The following is a 15,412-nucleotide window of genomic DNA, read 5'->3' on the forward strand; positions in this document are numbered from 1 at the left end:
CTCCATCACCACCACCTCCACCGCTATAGTGATTCAAGATGGCCTACCTAGCCCCCATCCACCGTCCCTCTTCCGTCCGACACGCCCTCAACCTCTCCTTCACCAGCTCTGATTCCGCTGACCTCATCATCGCCAAAGCCAACCGCCTCGAGATCTGGTCCCCCTCCCCCGCCAACCCCTCCGAACTACTACACGCCCACACCAAAACCGTCTACGGCAAAGTCACCCTGCTCGAGAAGATTCGTCCTGCTCAAAGCCCTACGGACCATTTGTTCGTCGGCACAGACCGCTACCACTACTTTACCTTATCCTGGGACGCTGACCGGAAGGAACTGAAGACGGAGCGAGCATTCACCGATGTAGCGGAGAAGAGCGCGAGGGACAGCCAGACGGGCGACAGGGTACACATCGACCCTACTTCGAGGTTTCTCGCGTTAGAATGCTATGAAGGTGTTATTACCGTTCTGCCGATTGCTCACGCTGGGAAGGGCAAGCGGAAACAGAGTGTAGGAGCGCCTCAAGATGTGGGGGAGCTGGGCGAGCCGATTCCAGTGCGGATACCGGAGCTGTTCATCAAGAGCACGTGTTTCGTGCACAAGCGGCAAGCAGGGCCGAAGCTGGCCAACCCAGAGATGGCGATTCTATGGGAGGACAGTAGTAGCGGGAAGATGAAGATCAAAGTGCGGGAGCTGGAGTATAGCGCTTCGCTGCGGCCGCAAGAAGAGCCTGGTTCGGCAGAGCTGGAGAAGGGGAAGGACGTGGATGGCGAGATTGAGGTGGGTTCAGGGTTTCTTATCCCGCTGCCTCCGCCTATGTATGGCTTCATGGTCGTTGGAGAGACAAGAGTGGCATACGTAGACGAGTGGGAGTATCAGGTAACACGGACGGAGCCTTTGGCGGAGGCGACGGTATTCGTGGCCTGGTGTGCGGTGGACGACCAGCGGTATGTGCTCGCGGACGACTACGGAAAGATGTATCTTCTGCTCGTACAGCAGAACGGACAGGGCGAGTACGCAGGACATCGCATAGATGCGCTTGGGATGACGTCGAGGGCTTCGACTCTGGTATATGTGGACGAAGGCAGGGTGTTCGTTGGAAGCCATCAGGGCGACAGTCAGGTGATTCAGATCTCAGAGGATAAGGGGCTGGAGGTGCTGCAGACGTTCCCGAACATTGCGCCTATACTGGACTTTACGGTCATGGACATGGGCAATCGGTCATCAGATGCACCGGTCAACGAGTTTTCGAGTGGCCAAGCCAGGATCGTGACCGGCAGTGGAGCTTTCAAGGATGGGAGTCTGCGATCAGTGAGGTCTGGTGTGGGCTTGGAAGATGTTGGAAGTATCGGGGACATGGGTGCGCCTGTATCCGAGATCTTCAGCTTGAAGAGCGGTGCAGGTGTGCAGGGTGTGGACACGCTTGTTGTGAGCTTCGTCTCGCATACGAGAGTGTTTGCATTCGACGCTGAAGGCGAGGTGGAAGAGGTTGAGGATTTCAGAGGATTTCAGCTGGGCGAAAGTACATTGTTCGCTGGGTCCTTGGACGACGGAAGAGCAGTGCAGGTCACGAGCTCTGGCTTGATCCTCTCAGAGGCTGAGGGCGGCGTAGTGACGGATAGTTGGCGGCCACAGAGCACGCAGAGCATAACTGCTGTGTCGGTCGAAGGCACCAACGTTCTGGTCTCCCTAGGCGGCGCTACGCTCACTGTCCTCGATGTCTCGGGTTCGAGCGTCAAGGTACAAGCACAACGGGACTTTGACGCAGCAGAGCAAGTCTCATGCATCACGACTTCACGATGGGTTCCCAATGCCGCGGTGGCCGGCTTCTGGAAGGACTCGCGCGTCTCTTTCCTCAACCTTCAGAATCTTTCTACCATCGTAACAACACAAGTTGCGGATGACACCTCCACAGACTCAACAATCGCGGTTCCCCGGTCTCTGGTCATCGCCAACATCCTCCCGCAACAGCCAGCAACCCTCTTCGTCGGCCTCGCGGACGGGAATGTCATCATCTACCCCATTCCCGAAGACCTCACTTTCGCCAATCGCAAGAGCATTATCCTCGGCACGCAGCAACCCAACTTCGCCCTATTACCGCGCGGCGATGGCTTGGAAAACGTCTTCGCGACATGCGAGCATCCTTCTCTGATCTACGGCGCGGAAGGTCGCATGGTCTACTCAGCCGTGACAGCCGAGAATGCTGCGTCCATCTGCGCCTTTGATAGTGCGGCATATCCGAATGCTATCGCGATTGCGTCAGATGATCAGGAGCTGAAGTTAGCTGTCGTCGATGAAGAGCGTACGACGCATGTGCAGACGCTTCCTGTGCACGAGACCGTGCGGCGAATTGCCTACTCGCCTGATCTAAAGGCTTTCGGGTTAGGCACGATCAAGCGGACGTTAGAGGCAGGAGAGGAGCTGGTCGAGAGTCATTTCAAGCTGGTGGACGAGGTAGCTTTCCAGGAGCTGCACAGCTATGCGCTTAGACCGGATGAGCTGGTGGAGTGTGGGATGCGGTGCAAGCTGGACGATGGTGTTGGAGGAGAGGCAGAGCGGTTCGTGGTTGGGACTTCTTTCTTGGACGAAGCAGCTGGTGATGCTACGACGGTGAGAGGGAGGTTGCTGGTGTTTGAGGTTACGGAGAGTAGAGAGCTGAAGTTGATTGCGGAGAAGGCGTTAAGAGGAGCGTGTAGGTGTTTGGGTATGGCGGGGAGTGGGAGGATTGTTGCTGCTATGGTGAAGACGGTATGCTATCCCTCCTTCCTCGTTTCTAGACACAGGTCGCTGACAACGTGGTTTGAAACAGGTCCTGATCTACTCATTCGACTATCAAACACCCAGCACACCCTTCCTGACCAAACGCGCCGCCTACCGAACTTCCACCGCCCCCATCGACCTCGCTATCACACCTTCCGCACACAATAACTCCTCCACAATCGCAGTCACCGACCTCATGAAATCCGTCTCCCTCCTCCACCATTACCCCAATCGCGCCGGCGCACCCGACACTCTGGAAGAAATCGCCCGCCACTTCGACACCCTTTGGGGCACCGCCGTCGCTTGCGTTGCAGAGAACACTTACCTCGCATCGGATGCTGAGGGCAATTTGACAGTGCTACAACACGACCTCAACGGCTTTTCTGCAGAGGACCGGCGCCGCTTACGTGTAACGAGCGAGATGTTGCTCGGAGAAATGGTCAACCGCATCCGCACAATCACCGTCCAACCCACGCCCGGCGCCGTCGTGATCCCGCGCGCCTTCCTCGCCACAGTCGAAGGCGGCGTATACCTCTTCGCGCTCATCGCGCCGGGGAAGCAGGACTTCCTGATCCAGCTACAAGAGCGGATGGCGGAGGTGGTGCAGAGTCCGGGCGGCGTTCCTTTTAAGAAATTTAGAGGTTTTAGGAGTGGTGTTAGGGATGCAGGGGAGGAAGGGCCGATGAGGTTTGTGGATGGGGAGGTCATTGAGCGGTTCTTGGATTTGGAGGAGGGGAGGCAGGAGGAGGTTGTAGAGGGGTTGCCGGGGGGGATGGGGGTGGAGGATGTTAGGGGGGTGGTGGAGGGGTTGAGAGGGATACATTAGAGCAGATATCTGAATGTGTCATACCAGCCAATGGGGCTTTCTTGAAAAGTCTTGGTGAGGATTGGCCATGAACGGAGGGTGTTTGTTGGACTCGGAGCGTTACTCTTCAGCTGTAGACGTCAATGAATTATTTTCATGTCCATTGCGGGTTTTCAGGAGCCTTCTATTCAGTAATAAAAATACGAATCAACGATTCCTAGCGTAATACAAGGCTGAACTCGCCCGAGGCTCGAACCGATGTTGGGCGAGACTGCCAAGAAATTTTTACACAGGATATATTGCATTAGTAAAATGTACACTTCAACCAAGTCGGTAAAACGACGGTTTCGTGGTGTAGTTGGTTATCACGTGAGTCTAACACACTCGTCGGCAGTCGTGGTCACACATGCCTTCGAAAGTGCTGGAACACTCAAGGTCTCCGGTTCGGTGAGTAAAATCAGCCATCATGATCATACAGATTGACTAATCAAGCCAAGAACCCGGACGAAATCAAAATGTCTCTCTTTTTGCGCTGTTGTATAGTCTACTGCTTCCTGGCTTTCTTTTGAGCTACTAAACGTCCAATTTGAGCAAGAACTCCTCGTTCGGCGGCCATGAGAAGGTGAGGTATGAGATGATGTTGTCACCATCTTCTATTCCTTTTCCCGGGGACTCTTTTTGGGCTACGACTGTTCGAGTCGACTCCGTGGCATCGTGAGTTGATAGCCCGTTGCTATTCGCAGTATCTACACCGTCGACTAGGCGGTGGTGGGTGGTATACCCTGCTGATGTTGTCAGTCGCCGCACACACGAGCCCCTGATGATGATCCGCTGGACCTAAGTACGATGAGTGCCTTCTCTGCTACCAGTACAGACATACCACAGTGCCAGGATAGGACTTGCGATGCCGTTGGAGAAGCCAATGCGATCTTGCCTTCTATCAGTATGGCATGAGGTCGAAGTTGACTATGGAGTTGGGAAGGAAGCCGACATGAACAAAGCGGCCACATTCCAACGATCAAGCCGCAAGCACCACTTGCTGTCGTAAATGCCAGCAGCCTCTTCTCTTGGTGCGAACACTGGGATGCTACTACATCTTTTCAGCGAAATATCTGATCCACACGAGCAACATCTTCGACCAATTCCGCACCGCAGGATATGCCAAGGCATGGATTCAAGAGGAATAGTGCTTCTCAACCTAGTTGCACGGATGCACTTTGAGCACTGAATGCACGTTTTGTGAGGAGGCTGTCAAGTCTCGTCGCGGTGTAGAGGGGTCTCTGTGGCAGCTTGCGGGATTCTATAGGGACCGCACGACATGCCAGAACACGGCAGACCATGGTAGGCCACGCTTGACATGCACTACGTGCAGCCTGGAGATTTCTCGAGTCGATGCTGCTGCCATGCTTCTCCGTCTAAGAAATACGTGGTGAGTACAACAGTCAGGCAATGAGTGTTATAAGCAGGAACGGAGTCACGGCATTGCAGGGTTCTGGCTCAGTGTCTGCGAGATGAGCACATCGTGTAAGGACAGTAAACGATAGGAGAGCTACCCTTCCGACCCCATCAAGCTGGCGAGTCAGCATCCTCGGCGGCTCAACCCAGATTACCTTACCCTCCTCTGGAACTTCGACAAATCCTCCGACTTCACGTCATCCACTGTCTGAAAGCGTACCTCCTAGCAGCCCTGGCTCATGGACCGTTCAATTCCCGCAAGGCCTGCACTGGAGCACCCATGAACTCCCAGTACTTCTTCTCAATGCTCCCGAAGCTCTGCTGCAACCCTGCGACGGTGGCGTCCACTCGTGCAAAGTGCAGCTTGCCGCTCACACGACCATTTAAGCCGATGAGATGCTTGTGGTACACACCCATATCCTTCTGGGTCTTCTGTACCTCTTCGGTCATGGTCTGGACCTTTCTGCTGACTTCTTCCGCTGTTTTGCGCAATGGCCCCGAACTGCAACATATATCTGGCACCTTCCCCCTCTCGCATGCTCCTTGGAACGACTGCGCAATGCCAAGGCTAAGCGGGACTGAACGAAAGATACCATAGTTCGTCGAGTACATCTGATTGTACTTGGCGCACTTGCCGGCGTTCTTCATTAGCTCCCTGTCTAGACTTTTGCGGAACGCATCGAGGTTCTTGGCCACGCTCGCTAGGAGGTCCAACATGTCGTCGAGCTGTTCCATCTGCTGTTGGACAAGTGGCACCAACTTCTCGGTGGATTCTGCGAAGCCTCGGGCAAACGCACCACTTGGTGTCCATCGCCGCGGAGCGAAATCATTGATGCCATTCAGAATCATTCTCGAAAGCGGCCCATGTGAATCATAGGCGTCCCGGATCCCTCGCGCTTCCTCAGCTAGATCTGCGAGCGAGTGATAACTCGAGGTAAACAGGTAGGCTGTACCGTCGCGGAAGACATCTATGTTGCCGAGAAACGTGGCTATGCCTTCGGAGGCTATTTCGGCGTGCAATTCCAGATCCCTGGTCTCCGCCCAGTCGCTTGCTAGCTGGATTCCGTATACCAAGGACGAAGCATTGCCGTATGCTGGGACAGCAAGGTTGGACCACTTGCGGCCGGCGCAACCATCCATCAGCCTTTCCAGCGCCTCGGCTGTAGCCGCCGCATGGTCAATAGTGTCCAACTGTAAGCCCTGTCGAGCCTCCCATGCGGCGCATATATCCCGTCCAATCCCATGTGAGGCTATGAAGGACATCCATCGCACAGGATCATTGTCGCAAAGACGGCTGCTAGCTGTTCCAATAGCGAGGATTGGCTGGAGAACGAGCCACAAGATGAGTCCGAGGGCGACGATCATCCCGGTCGGTGGTGCCAGAAAGCTGATACGGCAGAAAGGGAGCGATGCGACCAGTTTGAACAACTCCTTCCAGTAGAAATAAGGGGTAGGTACCAGCGTTGCTAGCCATGGCGGGAATGCGAGTCAGCATGGCGTTGGAATGTTGCTGCTTAGCCGGCATAGCAGCGGTGGGATGCGAGCACTCTTTGAAATCTGCCATGCTCTTCGACTTGCTTGCTGGTTGTGGGGGACGAAGGATCAATAGAATGCTGTACTTGATGTTGAAGACAAAGTTCGATTTGAAGGTGCCAAAGCGGCCACAAGGTGTGTGCATTCTCCATGCTCGTCGTTACTTCACCACCTTTATCTGATGCCAGGGCAGAAAGAGTCGCTACTTTTGGTTCCTCTGAGGGAATAAGTGAGATGTCTTATCGAGACGGTGGCCTATTGGTCGCCTGGTCCATGCTACTCACCCTCATTTCTCATCTTGCAAGTGCTGGATATGACGCCGACTCAACACTGCTGTCAGGCTTCTCCATCCAGAGACAGCGCGGTGAGTACAACCAGCAGGAAGCGGGTACCATGAGCCGGACGGCGTCACGATAAGGCAACAAGCAATCGTTTCGAGAGGTGAGTAGGGTGAGACACAGAACACAAGGCAGATTGTCAAAAGCAATAGGTCAGACCAGGTCAGTAGTACAAGTCGCATTCTTTTACTACATCAATCCTTCTCGCTGGCGCAGAACAAGCGCGCACATGAAAGCCATGCCCAACATCATCTCCGACAAAGCAACTCCCCATGTATCTTACAAGTCGCTCACGCGCTTCTCTCCCCGTCTAAAACACCGAGCACACTGTGTACGGAGCCTGGCACGGGCTGCACAAGCTGCACACTGTGGTTGAAGGTCCGCACACGGTTATCATGAGGATCTCGTTGGCGCCGTAGACAGGCTCGACGACGCAATTCGTGGCCATCTTGCGCTTGCTGTCGAAGAAGGGTGCTTGAGTCGTGGTGGCGGTTGGCAAGGCGGATGTGCGCGTCGCCGAGATGGTGGTGGAGATCGGGTTCGCGGTGCTGCGGTGAGGTTAGTGAGGCTCGAAAAGAAGGAGGAAGCTGAGCAACTTTCGCTGTGGCGGCCATGGCGGCGAGAGTGAGGAGGGTGGTCTTGATGGAGAGCATCTTGGTGGTTTGGTAGTGACTGTGGTAGTGATGTGATGGATGTCGGTGGATGACGGTGTTGTCGAAATTCGGTGTGCGGTTGAATGAGTGTTGTTGGAAAGAAGAGGGAGGAAGAAATGCGTGAAGAGTTTGCGTGCAGAAACTTGATGACTTCACTCAATTGCTGTCACATGCGTGATGAAGTGAGGATCGAGCTGCTCGAGAATGTAGGAAAATCACGGTCGACCTCCTGCGAGTCCACAAATGGACATATGCCACACAAAAAGTAACCTATCTTGACGAGAAGTAGTTATACCTTTAGCTTACTCCGACGGAGAGGAAGCGACAAGAAAAGGTTAAGGTCACATATACCGGATCTTCTGCCCAATGTTGTGAAATGTCTTGCCAGGTCCTCGAGTCAGGCCTCCGACTCGACTTAAGCCTCCACCCGAGCCTCCACTGGAAGCCGGCGTCGAATGGAATCAAACCTGGATTCCAATTTCAACTTCACATCACTTCATTGAGCAGCCACCCTTTGGCGACCCATCTAATTCACCCTCTGCCACACCTCTCTGTTGCCGCAAGGATAATTCGGGCTCATAAGGCCTTGGAGACACAGCATCGACGTACCTTGCTTGTGGAGATCTTGCATTGGTTTTGCCGCCTCACAGCTCGCCATGCCGGACTTCTGCGTTCCGAGCTCCGTGCACTATTGCCCCTGCGTCGCTGCCCTCGTCTGAAAAGTCGTAGAAGAAGAAGCGGGAGCACGTCACAATCTTCTCGGCCTGACTCAAAACCGGGGTCTTGATCTCGATTGAAGTGCAGACTTCAACCTCAACAATCGGAGAACGTAGGATCGGCATGGCTAGGAGGGAGGCGCTCAACGCCGCCGACCTATATGAGCCAATTAGCAAACTACTTCGCAAAGGTTTAAGTAACGACAAATAGGTACCGGAAGATCGCCGGGGCAACGAGTACGGATAGTACAAGCATTAAGATCGTCTTCGGCATAATGTCGTAGTATTGGATTTGCCGTTAGAGTGTGCGAAGCGTTGCCAGTACTAGTTGTAGTAGAAGACTGCGATTAAGACGTTGTCGAGGTCGGAGTCGAAGGTTGGAGGTCGGAAGAGAGAGTAGAGTGAGGTCGACGAAACTAAGTCTGCCTCGACGGTCACGTGCAAAGGCTACCACGCCAATGCAGCCCGACAGTCACGAAACATAGTAGGGAGAGAGTGAAGCAGTCCCCAGAATGCATTGAAGTGAACTGAAGATGAGAGTGAGGTGAACGTCATTTGGACAGACTCACGACTTGCGGTGAAAGGTCGCACCGCCATTTCCCGCCGCGCTATGCATTCTATAAAAAAGGCCCTCACAGTGTCCTCGTTATGCAACCTTAGGCTTCTTCGTGCCGTACTTTGACCGACTCGTAATCCTGTTGCCCACACCACCCTGCTCATAGTCAGCGATACCGTCATTATGCCGTCCATTGCTTTTGCAAGACTCACCAGATCTAACGCTCCTCTGACTAAATGATACTTCACCCCCGGACAATCCTGACTTCTCCCCCCTCTCACCAACACAACAGAATGCTGCTGCACATTATGCCCTGTCCCCCTTCATCAGCATTTCCCTTATATCCCGCGCAGCCCGTCCACCTCCGGTCTTCACATACCTTCTCCCGGAATATAAGCAGTAATCACAGTCCCACTACTCAACCTCACTCTAGCCACCTTCCTCTCCCCCGAATTCGGCTTCTTGGGCTTCACAACCCCTACCCTCAAACACACCCCTTTGAGTCCTGGACAATCTGTTCGCGAGAGGGCCGGCGAGGTGGGTTTGCGCGTTTTCTGGCCGACGCGGCAGCCGCGGAGGACTTGGTTGTAGGTTGCGGCGAGGGGGGAGGTGGTGGTGAAGGCGCGCGTGATCGGAAAGGGTAGGGGCCGGATGAGGGTTGTGAGGTAGGTTCGGGAGGCGAGAGGGAGACGGAGGACGGAGTTGAGGAGGGCGGACATGGTTGTATGGTGGTTAGTGGGTTGATGAATGGACAGCAATGGATGGTGAGGTTTGAGGTCGCGTGGAGGTTGGTCGGCAGCCGCTCGGCGTTTTCCCGGTCTCACACCCACCTCGTGAGAAGCCCAAGAACACCTCAGCAGAGAATCACGCAAATCTCGTAATATTATGAGGTTTTCCACGTTGTTTGATTATCGTTGTTGGGTCTCACCGAAGGCTCTTCACGATTGCTACGGAACGGACCAAAGCTGTCAAATGCTGCCTTCAACCACGAAAGTAATATACTCGCTGTGTAGATGCTGATCGCACACTCGCTCATGTTTCTCATACCATTGCGTCGTAGCCTCAGACGCGCCTCATGCCATCTTCATCACGCCATCGCTCGTCCATGTCGAAGTTTGAACGCTCATCCCACCACAGCGCCTTAGTAACTCCTCCCAAACATCACCCACTTCACCGCCTCCTTCCCACACTTCGGATTCACACACTTCGTCCCCTCCTTGATCTCCTCCGGCTGCTCAGCAGGGATACACAAACTCTTCGCTCCCATACTCGGCGCCCGCACATCCACCTCCTGCCCTTCCACATTCCCTGTCGAGTCCTTCTTGATCTGGTCCTCGCAGTCCTCCGTCGTGCAATGCGGCACCAGAATCACATTCTTGTCATTCAGCGTCGGCACAAAGTCCGCCCAGTCCCGTACGATCTTGCGGTGCGCCGCGTACTCGTCGGAAGCCTTCTGGTACATGCTCTTCTGGATCTCTTCGAGCAGTTTGGGGACTTCCGAGCCGATGTCTGAGACGGGGATTTCGCCTTTGCTGCCGCTCTGGTCGCGGCGGGAGGTGGTGACGATGCCTTTCGCGGCGTCTTTGGGGCCGAATTCGAGACGCAGAGGCACGCCTTTCATCTCCCAGTCGTTGAACTTGTAGCCGACGTTGTAACCTTCGCGGTAATCGCACTCAACGCGGATATCGACGTCTTCGAGGGTTTGCCGGAGCTTGTCGACTTCATCGTAGAGCTTCTGCTTGTCCGCGTCGGCCATCTTTGCTGTGACACCGACTGGAACGATAACAACTTGGACTTCGGCGACGCGAGGTGGGATAATGAGGCCTTTGTCGTCGCCGTGGATGAGAACCATGACGCCGATGGAGCGGGTGGTGAAACCCCAGCTGTTCTGCCAGACGTGGAGTTTGTCGCGTGCTTGGCCGTCCTTGACCTGCTGGTTGGGATCTTCGACAGTAATATCGAACATTTTCGCGAAGTGCTGGCCAAGGCAGTGAGATGTCGCTGCTTGAATACCTCTGCCAACCGACGGGATGAAGCCTTCCAGAGTAGTTGTGTAGTGTGCGCCAGGAAACTGCTCAGCAATCGTCTTCTTCCCTTTGACCACCGGCACCGCCAGCAGGTCCTCATAAATCGCAGCATAATGGTCCAGAATCTCCAGCACCTCCTTCCCTGCCTCCTCCTCGGTCATATGCGCCGTGTGTCCCTCCTGCCACAGGAACTCCCTCGACCGCAAGAAAGGCATTGGATGCTTGAACTCCCACCTCACCACATTGTTCCACTGGTTCATCTTCAGCGGCAGATCCCGATGACTCCTGATCTTCTTGCTGTAGAAGCTGTACATTGCGGTCTCACTCGTCGGACGCACCGCCAACCTCTTCTCTAGCTTATTCTTCCCGCCCTCCGTCACCCACGCGACCTCCGCTGCAAAACCCTCAATATGGTCCTTCTCTCGCTGTAGGTTTGCTTCCGTAATAAAGAGCGGGAAGTAGCAGTTCTTGACCTTCATCTTGCGAATGCGGTCGTTGAAGAAGCTCTGGATGAACTCCCATATGCGGTACGAGGCGGGCTGGTAGATGTAGCAGCCGGGAATGTCGGTGAACTCGAGCATCTCGCCCTTGAGAATGACTTGCTGGTACCATTCTGAGAGATCTTCGGATTTGGAGCATGTGATGCCTATGAGTGCTGGTTCTTCAGCTTTCTTCTTGGACTGCTGTTGGGAGGATTTGGCGGTGCTCTTCTGGTCTTTCCGCTCCTTGTCCTGCTTCTTGGGCTTCTCGGTGGGCTTCGCGGACTCGGCGGGGGTGTTGTTGGAGGATGCGGCTTGTTCTTCGGTCAACTTCATGGTCTCCATCTTGGGCTCGATGCCGCTCTGGCTCATGCGCTTGCCGCTGGTGCTCTGTCTCTTTTCGGATGTGCTCATTGCTGGGCAAAGTACTGAGTCTCTTTATATCTTTTTTGAAGGCAGAGTGAGTCGCGTGGTGAGTGTTGTTTATTGAGTCACGTCCAAGGCATTGGCAAAATGGCCGGCGGTGGGCTGTTTCGCGACCCCGCGTTACGCCTGACTCGCGCCTGGCTGGGTTGCAGGAGCTCTCTCCAACTCGCAGGTACGGAAGAGGTGCAGCACAACCCGGTATTAGAGTTCGCCTGGTGTAATGGCTTGCTTGTCTTCTCCTCATGGGACGAACGTCTCTTAAGACTTTACACATCAACAAGACACTGGCCATCACGACTCCGACGAAACTACAAGACAAGCAGCAAGACACCTCCAACTTCGCAATGGGTTGGGAAAGATATATCACGTCCGTACCCAGCGCCTTCAACACCCGGGATGATGGCAACCTTTCAGTATGATCCATGGTAATTACTGACCCTCATCATCGTAGCCGCCGGAACACCGTTCTGTTCTCATCCGCTGCTCTTGCCAGCTCGTGGCTCGCCGTACGCTGGAGGGACGACGCTGAAAGGATGCGCAATTCGCAGACATACCATGTCGAGCCGCACCGATCAGGTATGCTCGAGCCTCAGAAACGACCATGTGTCCTGGCTAACGGTGGAACGACGTAGGCGGAGGCGTGTAGGAACATCACCCAAATAACGGCAGTAATGCAAGCATTGGAGCTTGTCGGCGTTGCCGCATCGAAGGAGGACAGCTCGTCGTACCAACTCATGCCCCAATTGATTCAGTCCAGATGTTCAGAATCGTCACAACTGTTCTGCGCCACTTCGTCAACGCGAGCTACCTATTGCATAGCATACTGCTGCACCTGCCCTTGCTTGCTACAACCGGCTGGTGGTGATGCAACATCCGAGGTTCCAAAGTCTAGCACACCGTGGAGTAAAAGAAGATCCATGGACAAGGACATTGTAGAGAGAGAAGTCGTCCCAACTTCCGCGGCCTAAATGTCGTTTGATTACCACCCTTATCTTCCTGCCCCAGTGCCTCCGAACGTTCGCTCGCTAGTCCAGCGCCACAGCGGAGACGGGTCAAGTCCGTTTATTGCTTCTGCAGCAGTGGGTGGAGGTGCGAGGCAAGGGCGGGACGAGACGGCCTTGGGTCGTTGTGTCCAGTCTGCTTGCAATTCAGTAGAACTGAATAACATCTTCGTCAGATGCGTGATGTAACAAACCTGTTTCAGAACCTCCACCCGTAATCATGCTCATTGGCGCATCTTCCCGTGCGACCTGCTGCCTGAGCCGGGCACTCCTCGTCGTACTACCTGCACTGCTCAGCCGCAGTGGAACACTCGTCAACGCCGAATACGGCCTCTTCTCGTTCGTGTCACGACCTGACATTCACGCACCGAAATGGGATATCGACGTCTACGACGAGGCCGCGCTGGCGCCCGGATACTGGTTCGTAGGGCCATACCTCGATCGCAACAAGGGTGATGCGCCGGACGATGGATATGTGGGACCGCACATCTACGATCAAGATGGAAGCCTCATCTGGAGTCCGGTGGAGCTGGAGCCTACGTGGAACATTCGAAGAGTCGAGGCTTTCACTCTCAGTCAGGTGGACATGGGTACAGGCGGAGGGGTAGAGAGTATGTTGACCGCGAATGACATGCGCAAGGGCAAGGCCATGATCCTCGACAACCATTACCAGCTTCGCAGGCACGACTGGGCGAACGGAGGCTGGATGGCCAACTCGCACGAGCTGAATTTCGTCGACGACGGCACGAAAGCGTTAATCGTTTTCTCGCGAACGGGTCATAAGTCACCCCAGGAGCAGCTCGATGCCGCCGGGATAGAAGAGCAGTGCAAGGTTTCCTGCAACGGTATAGCAGAGTACGATGCCAAGACGTGGGAACGAGGATGGACGTGGAGTTCATGCGAAGGACATGAGGGCAAAGGCCATATCGACCTGGAGGAGAGCCAGCTCTACCGGGGACATAAGTGTCCGCACGACTATGTGCATGCCAATTCGGCCGACAAGACGGCGCAGGGCGACTACCTCTTGTCGTGCCGTCACACCAATGCTCTCTACAAGATCTCCAGGAAAGATGGGCGCATCGTCTGGCGGCTGGGTGGTACCAAGAGCGATTTCGTCCATATCGACGACTTCGTGTTTTCACGTCAACATATGGTGCGCTACCGCGGCGGCAACGAAACACATACCATGGTCTCCATTCTCGATAACGCTTGGTCGAACGATGGCAACATGCCTTCCACCTACGAGAACTCCCGCGGCTTGATGATCGCGCTCGATGAGAGCAGCACGCCCATGACGGCGCAGGTTGTCGCGCAGTACGACCACCCGGACGGCAATGGCAATTTTGCCTTCCGTCGAGGCGGCATGCAAGTGCTCCCAAACGGGAATGTTTTCATGGGCTGGTCGGAAAATGGTATACAGTCGGAGCATAGCGAGAACGGAACGCTGTTGATGCGGGCACGCTTTCGGCCGACATGGCTGGGAACTTACCGCGCGTTCAAGTATAATGGGTTTGTGGGCATGCCGAACGATCCGCCGGACGTTGTTGCGCGGTACATCGTCTCTAGTGATCGGAAGGCCAGCAACAAGACGCAAGTGTTTGTGAGCTGGAATGGAGCTACTGAGGTGGTGAGTCCTACTTTCTCCAAGATGCAACATATCTATCAAAGATCGCCGGACTAATCGCATTTCAGGACCAATGGAGGCTCCTCGAGACAAACAAGTACGGCGAACGTGGTACACACATTTCCACGATCAAGAAATCCGGCTTCGAAGGCAAATTCGAGTATGCCGGAGATCTGCGATATATTGTTGTCGAAGCACTCGCTCGCAACGGCAGCGTACTGTCCACATCTGACACCGTCATCGTTCGGCCGACGTGGTATGAGAAGTTACTGCACAACCCGATCTTCATCGCAGCAGTAATAATTACCGTGGCTGCGGCACTCATCTTGACAGCGACCTGGTGGGTGGTCACTCGCTTGCGGCGACGAGGTGGCACGAGCAAACTCGCTGGGCAGAGCAGGTTCTTCGACCGCTTGACGAAGGGACGGTATCAGAAGATATCGGACCAGAAGGAAGAGGGTGGTGAAGGGAGCGAGCCGCTTATGAGGTCGGATGAGGGATGGACTGATGATGTGGAGAAATGATCTGGGGATGTTTTGTTATGAGATCATGATCTGGTGGGAGCAATCTAATTTATGTATATATGTGCTAGGCTCTGCAGTGCTTTCGAGCGCCGTGTAATGAATCGTATTGCACGTGTTTGTTGGAGTCTCCTCACGGCAGCCCAAATGTGAGGAAGTTGCACCCCGGCTTCTTCTCTCCACACGCCCCGCAGACGCAAGTGCCATGCCTCCAAGTCCAAGCCTCCTCGTCTTCCTTTCGGCGCATCGTCGCATGTGATCCCGGCAAAATCAGGCGGTTCGAAAGAGGAAGGTTGCAGCTCGCAACGTGAGAGTGGGTGCCCGCCGCGGTACCTCGTTCAAGTACCTCTCGCTCCTTTATCCTTGGATTTCACTTCGACGTGTACCACGCGCGTCGTTTCCGAGATCTTATACCAGGTCATTGACGTCGATCTGTTCGCCAGCCAGGAACAGCAGCAGCACTTCTCCATCCTCGGTACAACGCGTCCTGGCCCCCGCAGACGGATGCTGACCTGCAGCTTT

The 15,412-nt window shown here is 54.7% G+C and overlaps 4 protein-coding genes across 4 annotated transcripts; 2 read left to right on the forward strand and 2 right to left on the reverse strand.

The window, feature by feature from the left end:
• Positions 1-38: 38 nt before the first annotated feature.
• LTR77_009157 (uncharacterized protein) lies at positions 39-3,582 on the forward strand (the record flags this gene model as incomplete). Its single annotated transcript, XM_064806386.1, has 2 exons — positions 39-2,744; positions 2,806-3,582. The coding sequence occupies 2 exons, from the start codon at positions 39-41 to the stop codon at positions 3,580-3,582; spliced, it is 3,483 nt and encodes a 1,160-aa protein (XP_064655203.1).
• Positions 3,583-5,253: 1,671 nt separating this feature from the next.
• Positions 5,254-6,381, reverse strand: LTR77_009158 (uncharacterized protein; the record flags this gene model as incomplete). Its single annotated transcript, XM_064806387.1, has 1 exon — positions 5,254-6,381. The coding sequence occupies one exon, from the start codon at positions 6,379-6,381 to the stop codon at positions 5,254-5,256; it is 1,128 nt and encodes a 375-aa protein (XP_064655204.1).
• Positions 6,382-9,953: 3,572 nt separating this feature from the next.
• On the reverse strand, positions 9,954-11,732 carry LTR77_009159 (uncharacterized protein; the record flags this gene model as incomplete). Its single annotated transcript, XM_064806388.1, has 1 exon — positions 9,954-11,732. One exon carries the CDS (start codon positions 11,730-11,732, stop codon positions 9,954-9,956), a length of 1,779 nt encoding a protein of 592 aa, XP_064655205.1.
• A 1,233-nt stretch (positions 11,733-12,965) lies between these two features.
• On the forward strand, positions 12,966-14,893 carry LTR77_009160 (uncharacterized protein; the record flags this gene model as incomplete). Its single annotated transcript, XM_064806389.1, has 2 exons — positions 12,966-14,372; positions 14,438-14,893. 2 exons carry the CDS (start codon positions 12,966-12,968, stop codon positions 14,891-14,893), a joined length of 1,863 nt encoding a protein of 620 aa, XP_064655206.1.
• Between the last annotated feature and the right edge of the window lie 519 nt (positions 14,894-15,412).

The sequence above is a fragment of the Saxophila tyrrhenica genome (genome assembly GCF_035928015.1).
Source record: "Saxophila tyrrhenica strain CCFEE 5935 chromosome Unknown scaffold_17, whole genome shotgun sequence".
In the NCBI taxonomy this organism is placed as follows: domain Eukaryota; kingdom Fungi; phylum Ascomycota; class Dothideomycetes; order Mycosphaerellales; family Extremaceae; genus Saxophila; species Saxophila tyrrhenica.